The 18,992-nt window shown below is 33.2% G+C and overlaps 1 protein-coding gene across 1 annotated transcript in view; it reads right to left on the reverse strand.

The window, feature by feature from the left end:
• The window catches only part of LOC129219840 (mRNA-capping enzyme-like), a 71,847-nt gene that overhangs the window by 26,797 nt on the left and 26,058 nt on the right, over positions 1-18,992 (reverse strand). The window contains 5 exon segments of the mRNA XM_054854149.1: positions 4,510-4,611; positions 7,249-7,316; positions 7,318-7,353; positions 8,766-8,869; positions 13,264-13,372. Coding sequence (XP_054710124.1) covers positions 4,510-4,611; positions 7,249-7,316; positions 7,318-7,353; positions 8,766-8,869; positions 13,264-13,372 — 419 coding nt within the window.

Consider the following 18,992-nt stretch of genomic DNA (forward strand, 5'->3'; position numbering starts at 1 on the left):
ACAAATACTTAATATAGTACATCTCAACTTATGTATTTTTAAATATTTAAATAATAATTAGACAATCTGACTTTTGCTGCTGAGAGTGTGATAGAGGGAAAAACAATCATCATAAACCTTGAAAATACAGTCAGGACAATTGAAGCATGTTTTACTTCACTTATGAAATGTCTTAGTCTTCTAAGAAAATTTTCACCTTCAATTTTCCTGACTTAACTATGATCAATTTGTAAATCATATCTTTATGAAAAAATGAAATTACTGTATTAAAATTACCCTTATACCTTCGCCCTTGTGACGAAGTTAAGTTGTCGATTGAAGTATTTCAAGTCACTGTCATAGAGACTATGCAGTCTTGATATAAGAAAGAAGGAGTTTTGAAGGAGTTCAAACCAAAATGAAGGAGTTTGAAGGGCCTTTCAAAAATTGCATTTTCCTTTTAATTTGTCATCTCAAATGAGGGATTTTTTACTCTGTTTAGTACATAAAGTTGAACCTCGTTAAAAGGAACTCAAACAAACCTTTAAAACTAATTCGTCTTAAACCATAATTCAAGTCTTATCCAAATAACAATCAACAGCAAACAGGATGGGACTTACAGGCTCCGTTTTTTCAAATTTTTTTTCTTGCGCAAGTTAAAGAAAGAACATTAAAAATGCTTTGATAACATTTTTGTTTTGGTTTATTTGTTTTCTAGTTTAAAATAAATGTAATATTTAAGAGACAAATTCTGAAAATGTATTTTTAATTTTTTCAAACATATAATCAAAATTTACAGTATCAGGGGTAGAAGTGACCGACTTGTCACATATAGGACATTTTCCACAAAAATATAGGACAAATATAGGACACATTATTTGAATAATTTTGCTATAAAAAAAGAAATACATATCATATATTATTTAGTTATTCTTATCAATGATTTCGTTTAAAAAAATTTCAAACAAAATTATAACTTACATCTGAAATGACTTCCTGTATTTGAAAGAAATATTTTTGAAAAAAGTGTACTTTACAGACTAAATAATTAAACAAAATTTGAACAAAGATAATTTTTTATTTTTTCTTTCGCACTTACGACCCAAGTACTAATTCCACTGCTCTTTGATTTTATATCTAAACTGAACCCTTTACCACTTGTATTAAGAACAAACAGAGTTTAAGAAGGATCCTTCAGACGTTTTTCAGAGTTTTCTTTATGCTTAAATGTTTTAGCATGCAGCCTCAATTGCGAAAATCCACTATTGCTTATGGGCACTGAACAGTTGCAAAAATGGCAAAAAGCGGTAAAATCATCTTTTCCTTTAGTGCACCATGCACCAAAATTTGTACAATTAATGTCCTCCTGATTCAACCACTCCACACGAAATTTTGTTGAGCGATGCAATTTCGCCATTATAATTCCACTTATTACCACAAACTACGCTTTAACATCACAAGGAACTAACATTCTACAATCCAAAATTCCACAAAAAAAAAGATTTCAAAAAGAAGATTAGAACATTCCGATCAGAAAATGCACTGAACACAACACATACCAATATACCAACGAAAACCATGATGGAAAACAAAACAAATGGCTGTTGCCCCCCCCCCCCAAACGCAAAAATCTAAAACCAACTTCAGATTTAGTTCTCGAAACTCCACCCACTACAGAGTGACGTCACATTGCTGTAGCCAATGAGTGAAGATGCCTGTCGTAGGATTCAGTCAGTTGAGTTTTTTAATTTGAAATTCGTTTGGGCACATATTTTCAACAAAAAATCCGATGTCAGAAAGTTTATTAGAAAAAAAGATATATTGGGTAAAAAACGGGAATATGGGAAATATAGGACATTTTTGAAAAATATAGGAAATATAGGACGATTTTGATGCTTTTTTTGAAAATATAGGAAATATAGGATATATAGGACTACTTCGACCCCTGCAGTATGTATTTAAGGCAGAAAAATAATAATTTTTGAAATTGATGTAAAGATGACTGTCTTTTTTGTTACTGCAATTTTTACAGAAAAGTCCATTTTTTTAAATTTTTACCAGTTTAAGAAATGCTAAGTAGTAAAAAGTAAAAAATCAAGATGAATGAAAAGCAAAACAAATTTCACTTAATAAAACAAATTCACAAAAACTCTTGAATATGATTGCAGGCTATAAATTCATCATCAAAATCTATTTTTGCTGTTTCAGCATGGTATAGAAATAAACTAGTTTTGTAAGGATTATTCTTTAGCTCAAAACTTGATTTATATTAGATATATAGTTAAAAAATGCATTATTAACATAATTTATAAAATAATGATCAACTTTTTGCATTGTTCTTGATTACAACTTAAAAGGTTTCAATTGTAATTAGGATGTAGCAAAAACTCAGATGACAAGGTAAAATTGCTTGTGCAAACGGTTTTTTTTTTTTGCATTGTTGATTCATTTCATTTTTTAGAAGGCAGCAACCAGATGCATTTTTTTTTCTCTAATGTACTGTAATTAATAGTAAAATTGATAACTGAAATATTTCCTACAGTGTCTTATTTATATCATTGCTATTCCTTAATTAACAAAATTCAATGCAATTGTTTAGTTACAATTATTTTTTTCCATTTTTGCTGTGGTTTTTTCCACGGCAAAATTACAAACCCTGGTTTTAGTTAATTCTAAAAGTATGACTAAGTTTTGATTAGTCTTAGCTAATGATTAGTTTTAAACATCAAAAATTTTGAGTTTAATAATCATTTTTTCAAAAGTTATTATTTTAAAACCGAGTATTCCGTATTCAGCTTCATTTTTGGCTGAGTACTCGGTACTCAGTTAAATCACTAGTTGCTTACATCTCTAGAATTTCTTATTAAGAAATTTCCAGTTTTTAATCATGGTGACTAAGCTAGTAAATTAAGTAGTAATACAGAAAATTTTAAGGCAAGAAGGACTGAGAGGCTAATTTGATGAATAAAAAAAGACTTGTTAGGGACCAGAAAGAAAAAAAGAGGACTCTTAGGAACCTCATTAAAAACATGCAGCACAAATCAAGGAAATTTGACAGATAGGCACACAGTCTTGCTGCACTTTAAGGGAAATATTGTTAAAATGAGCATAATAAAATTTAAAAAAAAAAAAAGGATTTTTGTAACATAATTAATTACAGTAGACCCTTGTTTTATGTGGGGCTTACGTTCCACGGAAAATGCCGCGTAAGTCCAAACTGTCTAAATTGAGACCCAATACTAGTAAAGTAAGAAAAACAACATTTAAAAAAAGCACAAATTTTCCAAATACAGCAGACACGTGTTTCGGCGTTACAGGGAACGCCTTTTTCAATGCAAAAAGTAATGAGCTTATGGATGAAAAGACATCCGGCAAAAGCCAAGAGCAGATAAGCATGCAGCTTAAAAGATAAAAATAGCGGATTAGCCAAACACCAACGAGAAAATTATAAACCGATCAGGAACCAATAGGAATGTAAGCAAATTCCAAGAGCTTTCTCTTAGGCACGGATTCCAGAAAGAAAGAATTCAATTGGACAAAGATTAAGCAGAAGCTTAAACAAAAAGAAAATGTCGGTAACCGTGAACCCCACGAAAGGAAAAGCTGAATGGAAGAAAAAAACACCACGAAATAAAATAAACAGAAACAAAAATATTCGAAAAAAGGAAAAATAAAGACAATGGGGGGGGGGATGTCAACAAGACAAAAAAAGTAAAAATAAACAAAGGAAGAGAGATAAAAATGAATGGGAAAAAATACTAGTGTTAAAATAGGGGTTTGGTTCTGTAGATAACAAAATACTTCATTCTAGTGATGACTCATTGAATGATAAGTTTAATGTGTACTTATATTGACTTTTATGCACAACATGCATAAAGAAAACATAAATTACTTTCGTGTTCTGTTTATAAAGAGGAGCTGGCTATGATCGTCTTTTGGCAGTCATTAAGAATTTTTCTCTGTCACTCTTTGCAGAGCATTAACGCATCCATGATCACTTGCGTCATTTCCACGATAGAATCTTCCTTCACTAACAAATCAGAAAGATCATTTCTTTTGTCTAGGAATGGCTCAAAATTTTCAATGTGAACGTTTTTGGTTGTGCGTGATCGACGTCGGCATCCTGGTTGGTATTGGCCTCTTTTGTCACTCCTAAAAGCTCTTCTTCCAGTGAGTTCTGAACTGTGCGAGTTTAATAACTTTACTTCTGGAAAGAGCTCTGGAACCCATCGCATAAAATGTCTCCAGTGGCCTAGGTTCGATTATTAGCATGCCAAAATGCAGTGATTAAGCGTAATCTGCAATCTTTAGGAGTTTGGATTTTGAAAGAGGAGAAAATGTTATCTGTTTGCATTGCCGCATCCGCGTACAATCAAAACTCATCTGCATAAAATAAAAGTGTCAAGTCTTAAACCGTGTACAATCGAAACTGCGTAAAATAAACCCGCGTAAAACAAGGGTCTAATTTATTTGTGAGAATGATAGCCCCCATGAGCAAAATAATGAAATCACAATAAATTAAAATATTACCTAGTTCCATCTGCTTTCCAACTGACTTTATAAGGCTTTAGAGTTAGAAATTTCATATTGTTAACATCCATAGAGACCGGCTGAGAGCCTGGGAAACCAGATCTATAAAAAATAAACACATATACCTTCCAAGTCAAAAAAAAACTAATGCTAATAATTTTAAAAAAAGTCATGGTGAAGATCCAGTTTTGATATCTTTTAAAATCTGCTTAAACATTCTGTTACTATCACAATAAATCTTACGAAGATATTTCAAAATCCTACTGATGCTTGACATGGTTTACACGAAATTGGAAATGTTTTTTCAAGGAGTATACAAGGACTTTTCACTGATAAAAAGAACCTTTTTAAGGACTACTTAGGAGTATTTGAAAGCATGAACTTTTTTACAACAGTAAAATAATTAGTTTTAATTTAGTTTATTTGGATCACTACAGGCAAAAAATAAACGAAAGATTTATACTTTGGCTGTTTTTGGAAAAGTTACTTTAAAAAATTTGGATTATCGATGAATTTGTTTGGTTACATTGTATACTTCAGTCTTTATTGTTCAGAATCAGACATGCACTGCCATCTGGGGAGGGGTAATTACAGAAAAAGTAATTTCGCTAAGAAGAAAGTTTACCAATTTTGTCTTTAAAGAAGTGCTGTAAATACAGTAGGACCTTGTTTATCCGGCTCGTTTCCCTGTTAGTCCAGATTAGAGTTTTAAAATTAGTTTATATTCACTTAAATAATAATTTAAAATTATGATAGCAAGAATGGAACAATAAAAACATCCAATAGTCGATTTTTATTTAGCGTCATAGATCGTAAAATCAATTATAACACAGTTAAGCAATTTTAAAATTGGGCAGGAAGCAAATGGACTATCAATATGATACTGTTCAACCACGGATTGCATGGAATTTTCAAACGTCCAGATAAGACGAATCTATGTAAATAAGGGGAAAAAGTGAAAATATGATAAACGCATTGCGCTCATTTGAAAGAGACTGTGCTTCTGCAAAAGCTGACATAGGTAAAAAATAATAGATTCGTCCATTTCCGGCTGTAAAATGGATGTTTGTCTTTCCATACAATCCGTGGTCAGACAGTAAGAAGTTTGGAAATGCAGTAAATTCCCAATTATGAGCAGAATAGGGTCGCACAGTTGATACGCAAATTTTACGGAAAATCTGTAAAATAGGCAAAAAGTGATACTACTCTATGCAATAGCTTAAAAAACTCAATGATATTCACATAAATGTAAAAACCAACACAGTGCATGTAAAATATGTGTGTAAAAAGCCAAAAAATGATCTCTTATTATTGCAAACAGATTGCACACTATGCCAGCAAATCATGCAGATTAATTGAAACAGATCAAGCTAGGGTACACCAAAATTGCATGGGGGGGGGGGGGGGGATTTTCGATACAAAACTGGTCAGGACAGTCGTTTAAACCAGTAAGTTGAGTTAATCTAAAATTCACAAGTCAAGCAAATCTAAAGCAGTAATCAGCATAGATCCAAAAATCAGGTTTCTACTAGCTAGGTTTCGGTGGCCTTGGCAAGTTCAATGGAAGGGAGGGGGAAGAAAGAATTATGAAATCAATAAATAGATTTTGCACTGTTAATTTGAAATGGGTGCATTTATCTACATTCAGTTATTCGTAGTAGAATAATTTTTTTTTTAAAGTGCGAAAGACAGCGTGTAATTGGGAGCGTACAATATTTATGGAAATGCCTGCGATTTATTTTTAACATTTAGATTCTAATAGCAAAAAATCTATTAATTGTGTAGAATGAAGGCTTTCACGACCGGTGTCAATAATGTTGCAAGATTCTGGGTTGTTACGCTGTCGTCTGAGTGTTGTTACTCCAAACATTTCGGCCGCCATCCTCAGATCGAAGTGTTGTCACTATTTATGTGGGAAGAGCTAGCTCTCTCTTAGTTCTGGGCCAGGATTGACTGATGAACGTTTGTCCTTGCTTCTGATTGGCTGAAACTTGAGCTCTCTTTATTCTGGTTGGGGATTGGTTGCTGGGCGTCCGTCGCTGTTTCTGGTTGGCTCAAAGTATCTCTCGGGATAATCCGTCTAAGTATAGCAAGCCAGAGTTTGTTGATCTTAATTCCTTCTTCCTTTTTGTTAAAATTGTTGGGATGTTTGAAGACTGCCGCCACAGATAGGGCTGTTTGGAGTAACAACACTCAGACACAGGCACAACAGCCTGGAATCTTACAACATTATAATATACTAGTGGTACCCGCACGGCTTTGCCCGTAATAGAATATTAAAAGGTCTTTTGGTTTACCTTTATATTTACAATGTATAGTGAGTTTTTTCGCCCATTGGCTTGTGCCCATGTTACGATTCCACGTAATGATAATTTCATAATTTACTCGTCCATCTTATGAGAATTTTCTTCTTAAAATCGGAATAGAAAAAGAACCACATCGAATTTTCGAAAAATCGCTTCGAGGTGCACACCCCCATGCAACAAACTAACTTTGAGCTAAATTTCATGAAAATAGGCCCAACGGTCTAGGCGCTATGCGCGTCACAGAGATCCTGACAGACAGAGATCCTGACAGACAGGGATCCTGACAGACAGGGATCCTGACAGACAGAGGGACTTTCAGCTTCATTATTAGTAAAGACTAATCATTAACCGAGCTATTGAATACATTTCCAGAGATAACTCTTGAAAGGTGGCCGACAATTATCAACTGTCCGTGTTGAACACTTTTGCTTACCCTTTCCATCCGCACATGCTCTGGCATCTCTGCTGGATTGCGGATATGAGGACGGGATCTGAGACGGGGGGACACTCCGGGAACACCTTCCATGAAAACTGGGTTCTAGAATGAAAGAAGTAAGATTATGACCAGATAATATCCAGGTGACATGATTCCATTAATATTAGTCGGGATCATTTAATTAATTGTTGAGTTACTTTTCAATGGAGACGATAATATAAGTGAGGTCCGCATAAAAAGTTAGATTTTGTACATTTCCACTCACTTTTTTTTCTTGTTTAAACTTTTAGTACCTTAACTCTGCACCTTATTTTGACCATTTTTGTAATTGGAAGAACAGTAGAACCTCAGTTTGTGCGGATTCGATTATACAGGGTTTAAAATTTGACACCTTACTTTATTTTACGTAGTTTTTTTTTTTTATTTTACGTGGATGCAGCAATGCAAACAGATAAAATTTTCCCCTCTTAATAAAGATAACAAGTAATAGACTGCATTTTCGATTGCTGACAAGCAAGCTTGGTCCACTGGAGACATTTTTTGCGATTGGTTCCAGAGCTCTTTCCAGAAGTAAAGTTATTCAATTGAAACAATTGAGAGCTCAGGGGAAGTGACAAAGGGGAGTGAAATCAACGAGTATATTGACATCGATGACACACAATCAAATGCTTTCACGCTGAAAATGTTGAAACATTTGAAAGCAATGGCAAAATATCTTTCTGATTTGTTAGTGAATGAGGATCTCATCACGGAAATGACGCGAGTGATCATGGAAGCGTTGATGTGTCACAAAGAACTACAGAGGAAAATAATTATTGACTGCCAAAAGAATAGAAGCTCTTTTTTATAAACTGTAAGTTAATTCATGTTTTCTTTATGCCTGTTGTGCCTGTGTATTGGAATAAGTACACATCAAACTTATCTATATTTACCTACTGCTGGAATGAAGTTTTTTTTTTTTTAATCTATGGAACCTAACCCCTATTTAAACACTGATATATCAAGTCTCAATTTACTCCGTTCTGATTTACGCAGCATTTCCATAGAACATAACCCCCCACATAAAACGATGGTCTATTGTATATGTATTTACGATTAACAGTTGTAAAAACGGAGGTTTTGCAGGTTAAACGGGGACATGATGTATATTTCCTATGCAGTACAGCTTTGAGGTTCCTTTTAAACACATCAACAAGTAAGCTTCCGTCAGTGGCAGTATATTTTACATAGAATTCACAAATGGGTCTGAAAATATCTTCCAAGTATACTAAATCATTTTTTTAGTTTGAATGATAAAAGAAAAATCTGAGACTTGAACTACTGAGAAAACATATAGTACGAGGTAGGCCTATTTGTGTTACTTACAAGTTATTTATGTATCACAAAAAAAAGGTAACTTTAATTACAATTGGTTAAAAAATTACAGCTACAATTGTTCTCAAAGTGAAAAATAAAAATCATAGCAAAATAAAAGATTTGCAGAATCTTCAAAAGAATGTGAAAGCAAGAGTTACTTTTTTATGAAATTCTTTCCTCTTCTTAAGAGGAGGCCTATAGTCTGTTTTGTCAGATTCGGATGATTTAATTGGAGTCCCATCATCATCTACATCATCGGGTTCTGTTGAAACACAAACAAAGGAATTAATTATAAATGCTAAATTTATAATTAAAATAAATGCTAATAATTATTTCAAAATAAAAACTACATGAACACAAGGAAAAATTTCAACATAACTTTTATGTTATTGTTTTTGAGTAGCAATTTCCAACTATATTATAAAAATCTAATGAGGGTGTTGCAGCAGCTAATGAAATTGTTGAAACTTTATGACATAAAAAACATTTGAAATTCATAACTGTCTTTTGGCAGCAGCTTGCAAGTTTTTTTTTCACGAGGAAATAAAGAAATATCGCGGCAAGCCATACGAGCAGTACAGCATAGCCAGGAGTGCACCCCCCCTAAGGGCAAAGGCCTACCCACCTAAATATTGCAAAGATTCCCCTCCCCCCCAAAAAGCAAGAGCCTTCTCAAAAAAAGTAAAAAATATCCCTCAAACCCCCCTCTCTAAAAAATTCAATGGCGCAGTCTGAACCAGGAAGCACCCCCTGTATAGCAGGTAATAACGCCAACAGAATGTTGAGTTTTATCAATACCGCTGTGCTAAGCAGTATTGATAAAAGTACAGCAGCATACTAAGCAGTGGTATCTGCAGTCGAGCTCAAAATGAGAAATTCATGATCAAAGTTTTACAATTCATTTCTTTGATTTGTGACTGAATTAAATGTTCAACTCACGATAGTTGTTTTGTAAATAACTTATCTAACCCACATAAGAGGATATTTTCGTAAAATCTTAATTTAAAATTAATGAATGCAGTTACGACAAATTTTCTCTTCAAAATCTTTTCATATATTAGATTAATTTCACAGCAAACGACTATTACTAGGCTATTTTAGGGGTATCTGCACAGATACAACAAAAATAGCTTAGTAATGTGCTTAACGCATCATTAAATAATACTCTGCTTTATTTGGACTTAGCTGCTGCTCTATTTTGTTAATACAAATCTAACAGAATCTACCTTCTGAAAAATACCATTTTCAAAAATTTCGGACATTTAAAACTGCAAACCATAATAATTTTCTGTTTTTTATATCCAAAGAATGTGGTTGATGAGTGTTGATGCTATCATTTTTATAATGTTTTATTTTCTAGATTCATTTTTACCAAGCATGAAGACAGGGCCGGATTTCGGGGAGGGCAGGCGGGGCTACTGCCCCGTGGCCTCTACAACAAAAGGGCCCCCACAATAAAAATTTTACAAAATATCGTAACTTTCACGGGTCGAAAATATTGGATATATACTATATATCAAAATATTTGGATACTAGCTGCGTTGCCCAGCTTTGCCCGGTCTACCTTGAAAAAAACTACTGCGTCAAGTGAAGTATCTTTAATAACCAGGATTAAATGAAAGAAAAAAAACCATCATGCAAAATTTTCTCGCCAACAATGACGACAGATACCAAAATACTTTTAAGTAAGAATTAAAATAAAATGAGAAAGATGGATTTAAAAGGCGTAACCATGGAAACACAAAATAAAATAAGTTTAAGAATTGAAAATGAGAAAGATGGAAATAAACAATGGATTCAAAAAGCGTTACCGTGGAAACGCAAAATAAAATGGTTAAAAACTTGAATAGAGAACAGATTTTTGAACTTCATTTAAATCGCTTGTAACTTTTTTCTAATGGAGATAGAGGGTTAAACTTTCGACCTTAGGTCGAGTTAGAGCTGGAGTAAAAAAAAAGCAGCTCTTTCCAATGCTGTCAAAAAGAAAACTGTGGGACAATTCCTTCACATTTTATTGCTGGATTTCCTGAAAAAAGTAATGCCTAAATTTCAGCTTAGCCTAAAAAAATTCGAGCTAAAAACGTAAAAAACTCCCGCTGCAATTAAGTTAGAGCATTGGAACAAATGGCGTAGAACGCGGAAAATTCTTCCCTTTCCAACGATATATAATATTACTATTTGCGAGTAATTTTTCACCCCCATATTCGGGAATTTATGTGAAAATTGGGCCTAAATTGTAATAAAAAAAGAACCATTCATCGAATTGTTTTCAAACTGGTTTGCAACCTTCTCAGGACCTAAAGGAACAAATTGTGAAAATTTCAGCAAAATCAAACAGGTAGTTCACGAGTTTTGCGAGTTCAAACACACAGACGCTTTTTGGAGACTTCATTTTATACTATGAAGAGATATATCAAAGTATCGGATATTTTCGAAAATATGATGATCTTATCAAACCCTGATTAGGGGCCTCCACACTTCCAAATCTGGCCCTGCATGAAGATAATTTTGACAGCAGACCATACTTAAATAAAAATATAATTGCCATAGAATGAAATGCGTTTTTTTTTTTTTTTTTTGCATGAAAGAATTAAATATGAATATTTTACATGCATTTCATTTTTAAGAATTTGCATTTTAAATAAGAATTTAAGTAGAAAAAGCTAAATATTTGCTTGAACATTTATGCAAAGTAGTGTTAGTTTTTATTTTCCACCTATATCAACTATTCAATGGTAAACTAATTTTAGTACTCTGTTACAATTAGCTGCTACATTATTAAATAGGCTGCTTTACTAAGGTATAAAAGTCGTATCTACAAAAAATACTAAGGAAAAAAGTGGTAACTGCGCAGATACCACTTTAAAGGCTTAGTATTTGTCACTTACGTTCAAATTGTGTTAGCAAACTACCAAAATGCGCAGTTACGAATTTTTCTTTTACAGTTTTTTTAAATATTTTGCGTTCACAAATCGCCAAGAAACTTGAGATTTAGGTAAATTAATTTACTAACAACCACCTGGTAACAATTACTGAATTTTAACAAAATGTGCAAATACCACATCTGTGCTTAGCATGGCAGACAAGGTCTATTTCACTATTTCACATAATTCTAAGTTTTTTTTAAGTCTAAGTCATTTCTAGCTTTATACAAAGTTTAGTAAGAAACTCATGCAGAATATTCTGTACAGTTATGGTCCCCTTATCTCATGAAAGATATTAGCTTATTAGAAACGATTCAAGGGAGAGCTACGAGGTTAGTAAATGGACATTCTAATTTAGATTATGATTTCAGGTTTGGAATGCTCAATATGTATGGTTTTGAGCTAAGTTGAGTGGGAGGGAGACATAATTGAGTTACTTAATTTGATTAAAAAATAAAAGTCAAAAATTTTATAAACCCCTGACTGAGTCGCAACTGTAGAATCAAGAGGGAAAATTGAAAATCCTTTTAAAAGCTTTACATTATTAAAAATCAATTTCAAGTATTTTATTTGTTAACAAACAGAAACTGGCAACAGATAAAAATTTTAAATCATTGCGTTTTACTTCCTTGTTGGCCAACAATGAATTCAGTTACCAATCGCGTGAATAAAGGCTTAGCTGCTATTAAAATCTGCTTTAAAATCGTTATAATGCGAATACAATGAAACATGGAAGTTCCAAACACATTCTATCAGACGCTGGAAAAAATTCTCTTTATTTTGGTATTAAATTTTAAAATTTCAATAATGTTTTCACTGCAAAATCGTGAAAACCTTCTAAAGGTTTTTAACTAATATCTTCGTCAATGAATGTCATCTAAAGATGCAACATAGCTAAGAACACTATCGATCAACTCTCCTTTCGAACAATTTTTTTTTTTGCTTTTCAAAATCGGTCATTGGTTTAGGCACTAGAGTGCCACAGACAGAGACACAGATGCATCAGACTTATAACCCCCTTCTTTTGTGTGTCGGGGGTTAAATATGGATAGCATTGGTGAGCTGAATTTCTGCACAGATTGCAAAACCAATGCTCACTTTGAAGCTTTTAAAATCCTGAGCTAGTCTTAAAATAAAGAAAAATGGCTACTTTCTCAGGGTTGTGTAGGTATTTGGATTAGCTTATGGTAAGTAGCTGTTAGTATTTGCAATGGGGGTGAACGGTTTTGAGACAGCTCTTTATCTTCTTCATTGGGGATAAATTGGAGAGGACTAGCCCAACTGGGTCCAAAGTTTGTAGTGGATCCTCACTCTTGTAGTTATATGTCTTTATGTTTCTTTTTTTTTTTTGCAATATAATAAAATAAACAAATTAATAACAATAAAGCTGCCTAAAATAATATCTAATCTATCAGTAACAAACAAAACAGTTTAAGAGAAGAAAAATTCTTTAGAAGGATCAGATAAATATTATTGTATGTGTTTAGGTAAGATATGCAACACTGCGCATTAAGGAGCACTATCGTAAATAAATTATTCCCCTCGTGCAAACCAAGTAATGCATTAAGGGGGGGGGGGGGAACTCATTTTTTCTTATTTTGGCTGCACTTTTAAGCATAAAATGAAAACAAAACTTTCGTAAACACTTTTGACTTAAAAGGAGTACATTAGAGACACACAGTCAATTTAAATTTCAGATTTAAACAAAAATTAGTAATAAAAGATCAGTTACCATTGCACCAATCTGGAAGAACGGGAGCCGAAATGGCATCACTAACATCGTCATATATCTTGAACAATTCATTTATATAGTCTTGCTTATAAATACCTGGAGGTCTAGCCTGAAAAATGAAAGGCAGTTGAAAAATATTGTTGAGAAGGAGGTAAATGTAAAAAAAATCTTGTCTTCATATTTTTAAAATTTGCTTCCAACATATTTTCAATAACTTGCAGAGGAAAATACTGAAGTTTATCACAATTTTAAAAACTTTTCAATTTTTTAAATCATAATTAAACAAGAATGGATTTAAAAAAAAGATAATGAAACAATATAGCACAAAAAATACAGCAAAATCAGACTAAGATGGCCATGAAAGTTGACAGATTTGAAAGAAATAATAATCCCAATTGGGGCAAATTTTTTAAGTTTTACAAAAAAAAAAGTTTGATTATTTTTTAATTAATGATAAAATAGTAAATCAATATTAAGTTTCATTTTCTGAGTAGTAAAAATCTGTTGTACACTTATATACTACAGTGAAACCTGTGTAAGTTGACCACTTGCTGTGCACTACTTTAGTGGTCAACTTAAACAGGTGGTCAACTTACAGAGAGTGATTTATATGATAAGGGCTAATTCTGCCTGAAAAAAGCGGTCAACTTACAAGGGTGGTCAACTTCACAGTTTTACTGTAACTAAATTATCATTAGAGATTATTTCCCAGAATGACCTATGAAGTACCATACAAGTTTGAAAGTGAATTAATTAGTTCAAAATATACAGATAGTTGAACTCTCTGAATGCGATCACATTTAATACGAAATCACTGCTAAAAAGAACATTTTGTTTGTTAAGTTTGGTTGGCTATGTGATTAAATTAAAATTTTCATGCATAATACACGTTTCAAATTGTGAGTATCGGCTAAAGACGAATTCTGTTATTTTCTTTTTTAAAAAAGTATTGATCATTATGCGAGGATGTAAAAGGCCAATTGTGTGTCAAGAAGAAAATGTTAAATCTTCTGCACGTAGAAATAAAACACGTAAACTTGTTTATCCAAGCACATTTTTATTTGCTTGGAGATAAAACTGCTTATCTTCCATAAAGGAGCAAATCTTGTCTCGCAATAGCGTATTGACATCTTCCTTCTTCAATTTTTTACCAGAAGCATTCCAGTTTAATTTTTCTGAATTTACTAGTTATTAGATTACGTTGTGTGCATTAGTAATAATAAATAGTAGTAATTGTTTTTAAATATAAATAAACATTCCTTTTTTATTCACGGTACAGTGAAACCTGTGTAAGTTTGAGGTTGATTTATGTGATAAGGGCTAATTCTGTGCCTGAAAAAAGCGGTCAACTTACAAGGGTGGCCAACTTCACAGGTTTTAATGTACTAGTAAAATTAGTAGTATATTAGGACACAACATTAAAGCTGAAAATAAAATAAAGTTAGAAGCAAAAAACTTTAAAAGTGCAGTTGTGATATCTTTATTTTTGAAATTTGCCAGCCGAAAAATGTTGCTAAGAGCAAAACACGAAAGGTACAAGGTCTAAGGAGTATCATGTGAGGTTGTTCAATGTTCAACAGGAAGTAATTCAATCTGCTTCATGAGAATGTCAGGCCATATGCATTTTTAGAGATCCACCAGAAAATCACAGAAGTAGGAAGGGAAATTGTTTTGCATCCATCATACTCCCCAGTCCTTGCACCCTCTGATTTACTTTTATTTTTCAGTTATAACAAAAGGTTTTTTTTGCATTAAAAAAATTTAAAGAGGAACAAAATTTCAAAACAGAACCAGAGGTATATCTTAACATTTGAACAATGTTCGAGGGAAATTTTAGCAAATAAATAAATGAAATTTTTTTTCATTAAATTTAGATGTCATGCAAGAATATTTCACGGAATTCAATTTTAAAATTAATCTTTGTTTTAAATTCTCCCTATTAATGATAAGCAGAATTTTCTGGCAGATTTACGAAAATGTACTAAATTACTATAAAACAGAATATAAGGCTTTTCCCAATGAATTCCCCTTTTGTGATGCAAATTAAGAGGAATAAATATTGGAACTAACTATTTCAAATACAAAAAAAAAAGTACTCATGAAAGCAGAGCTTCCCCCAGAATTAAAAAAGGGCAGGGTGCTGTTTTTCAAAAAAGGGCACTTTTTTTGAGATAAGGGCACTTTTTCGAAACTAAAAGGCATGTTAATTATAGCTTCAAAGCATCAGTGGATATAGTCGTAGGATATTACTGTTATTCCTGGGTTCAAATGTCTTACTGTCGCAACAATAAAAACTTTGAAACATTTATGAATTACTTCCTAGGACAGTTGAATAGTTTATAACATTTTCAAAGGAGGCGATTGGGACTAAAAATTGGGGAAGAGGGGGGGGGGGAGGTTAAAAAAAAGAAAGCAACTAAAATTCATAGGATTTTTAGCATCTGCAAGAAAAAGAAAAGAAAAAAAGGAGAGAAAACTACAAAATTTTGCTAAGGCTGGTTTTGAGAGCATGTGAGTGGTAATTGATGCAAATCTAACAGCTTAACTCACGTTTCTCTTAAGATTTTGATGAATTATGTACATAATAACTTTCCCCAACGACACACTTTAACATGAATTAGACTTACATTAGTTACCACAAAGTACTTTGAAATGTGACAAACATTTGGTAACAATTTCATTAAGCAAGAATGGCTTGTATAAGAAAAACAATTCATTTACTAATATCTAAACAATGAATATATAAAGTAAAAGTTTCTGCTTGTGGCTAAATAATGTTTTCTAAGCAGATACACAAGTAAAACAAATTATGATCTGAAAATTTGGACATTCTGCTTTTCTTTTTTTTTTTAATAATTTCTAGTTTTGGTTTATAAATTGGGAAAAAAAGAATGAACTATGGGGGGGGGGGAAACTAATTCTTTCAGCTGTTACTAGCTGTAACTTAAGACTTTTAAATCGAAAAGTAATAATTGCTCTTGGAGTAACCACCACCATAAGGAAACAAAAACCAATAAACAGCACCAATTTGAAAGCACTTAGTATTTATTTTCAATAGTTAAATCATTTGTTTTCATTTGAAATGTCCAAAATCATCCACATTTAACTTTTACATGCTGAATTCTTTGTATTTTTGTCATATTTTTGCGTTTCTTTGATGCCACGTGTCACACGAAATATTAGCGTTTTGCTGTTAATCTGCAGCAATCTTTTAGCATCTGCTTTCAGTTTTCGATATTTCTTATTATTTTTTGAGTAGTACACAATATGAAGTAAACTGAGCAAAAATACAAACGTATTTTTCGGACCAAAAAATTATCGGCGTGCGTATAATGCATAATAATAAAACAGAACATATTATCCGCTAAAACAGCTATTTCAGCAAATAATAGTGATTTTGATTATTTTAGACTGAAATAAAATTAAAAAAAAAAAAGATTAAATTCGCAGCGCAGAAAAAAAAAAACGAAAAAAATTTTTAGGTCGGTGGATTTGTGGTGCTCCACTGCACCTACTTAATTCTAATTTGAAATGAAAAAGCACTATTAAAAATATGAATTTGATTGAAAGATTAAAAAAGGCAGCGCTAACTTAACGTCTATCGATCTGGCTGGAAGAGAAGTAGAATTTTCTTAACATACATGTCAATTGGACAAAGAAACACTTCTCTTGTCATGAAGCGATAAGGAGGAAGGATGACAGCCAATATTCTTCGCTACAGCCCTCCATTATTAAATAAAGGGTGATGCAAAGCCTGAGGCAAGGAGCAAGGAAGTGATTCTGGGAATTCAGCAGTGGCTTATCAGTAGTGTTCCCAAAAGTGAAAGATCCTTAGAAGAACATAGTTAAGTCTCTACAATGCCCAGTAGGCCACTTTTTATCCCTTGTGGTAACTGATAATGGAAGGCATGCTTTTCTAATAGTCAGCTCAATGGCAATCCTAGTTTGGAGGCAAAGGGGAGGGCCGGATGTCTACTGTTTTCACTTAGAAAAAAGTCATTGTAGGAAAACAACGGAAAGGGACACTGGCTCCTTCCTTTTTCTAGTAAAAATCTTAAATACAAAGGAGGCCAGTTCATGAACAAAAAGGCAATTAGCGCGCCGTTTTACCGATAAAACGGAAAGTTGGGCGCATTCTAAGAATCAAAGGGCAAGTTGGGAGCGGCGCTCTCCCGCCCAATCCTGGGGGAGGGTCTGCATGAAAGTCAGCTCTGTTTCCATCTCTGTGGAAAGAACAGTCTGGAAAATAGTCCTTTTTTTGGTATACTTTTAAAAAATTAAAAAAATAATAATAATACAAAAAGCAAAAAATCTTGTGCCATCAGAAGTAAAAGGGGCTGACCAAAATAATGTCCTTTTTTTCAACATTTCTTACTCCCTCCTCTCTTTGCCACAAAGTATCACATTTCACCTAACCCCCTTCCTCTGTCACACTATTTTCCATAAACAGCAAAAAATACACGATGTCACACTTATTACTATTTCTTCCCTCTCCCTAATCAATCCTTGCGCCAACTTTAACTCAGTCTCCATCCTTCTGTCAGGGGCGGATTTATAGTCTATTTAAGGGGGTGGCGGTTGAAAACCATAAAGCCACCCCCAGACCAGTAACATAGGCGGGAGTCAATTTCTCTCCCCCCCCCCCCTCTTTTACAGATTTTTTTTCCCAACAAAGTGAACATTTTTTGGACATGGGGCTCATAGAAGCAAGGGCGGATCCAGAAAGTTTTCGAGGAGGGGGCGGTTGATTTTTTAACTGACCTCTTACTATGTATCTGATTTATACATTTTTTGAGGAGGGGGAGAGAACAGTTATCTAAAACAACTAAAATATAAAGATTCAGCCAAAGAAGTCTCAAAATTATTCCTTTCCTACACTATTGAAAGAGCTACTCCAAAACTGCGTTTTAGAACTTCAATTTCGTATCTATTTCTGCGGAAAGTTTCGAATCTCCCTTCCCCTAACATCGTCAAAAATCGTCTAAAATGCGTTTTAAGAGTTAAATTTTGCAAAATATCCTTGGAAGGCTTCCAAACTTCTTTTTCAAACATTGCCAAATATCCTTTAAAATTGTCTTTTTGAAACTTTAATTACCAAAACTTTGCTTAAGGTTAATTCAAACCCTATTTCCTTTCTTAACGCCATTAAAAAGGGCATACATTTGCATTTTAAGACTTCAATTCGGGAAAATTACTGGTGCAGGGTCCCTTAAGAGAGGGGCGATCGCCCCATCGCCCCTCCCTTGTATTCGTCCTTGCATAGAAGTGAGTCCTATACTCTGGTTTCATGCCGAAAATAAGTGAAAACATTGTGAAACAAGCCACTAGGAAAAAAAGATATGTTTTGTTGATTTTTTCAATATTTAAGTGGAATATCCCCATGAGTCTCCTAACTTGCTTCAAATGTTCATTTTTTTTTTTTTTGGAACTTTGCACCTCTCTAGCCTCTCAGAAGAATGTTAATCGCTAATATTACGCTCCCTTTCCTTCCAAATGAAAATAATATCTATAAAATTGTCGAAAACTGAAAACCATTGAGGGCCATTTTTAAAGAATGGCGTGTAGTAATATTTGGACTCACGGGATCATTTTACACAAGAATCAGAAAGAATTATGTCAAAAGCAGTTTGAAGGGTTTTTTTTTTTCTGCGCAGTGTTATTAAAGTTAAAAAAAAGAGTGGGGGGGGGGGGGGGGCAAACTTGGATTAAAATTAAAAAGTGGATAACGC

The sequence above is a fragment of the Uloborus diversus genome, chromosome 4 (genome assembly GCF_026930045.1).
Source record: "Uloborus diversus isolate 005 chromosome 4, Udiv.v.3.1, whole genome shotgun sequence".
NCBI classification, from domain to species: domain Eukaryota; kingdom Metazoa; phylum Arthropoda; class Arachnida; order Araneae; family Uloboridae; genus Uloborus; species Uloborus diversus.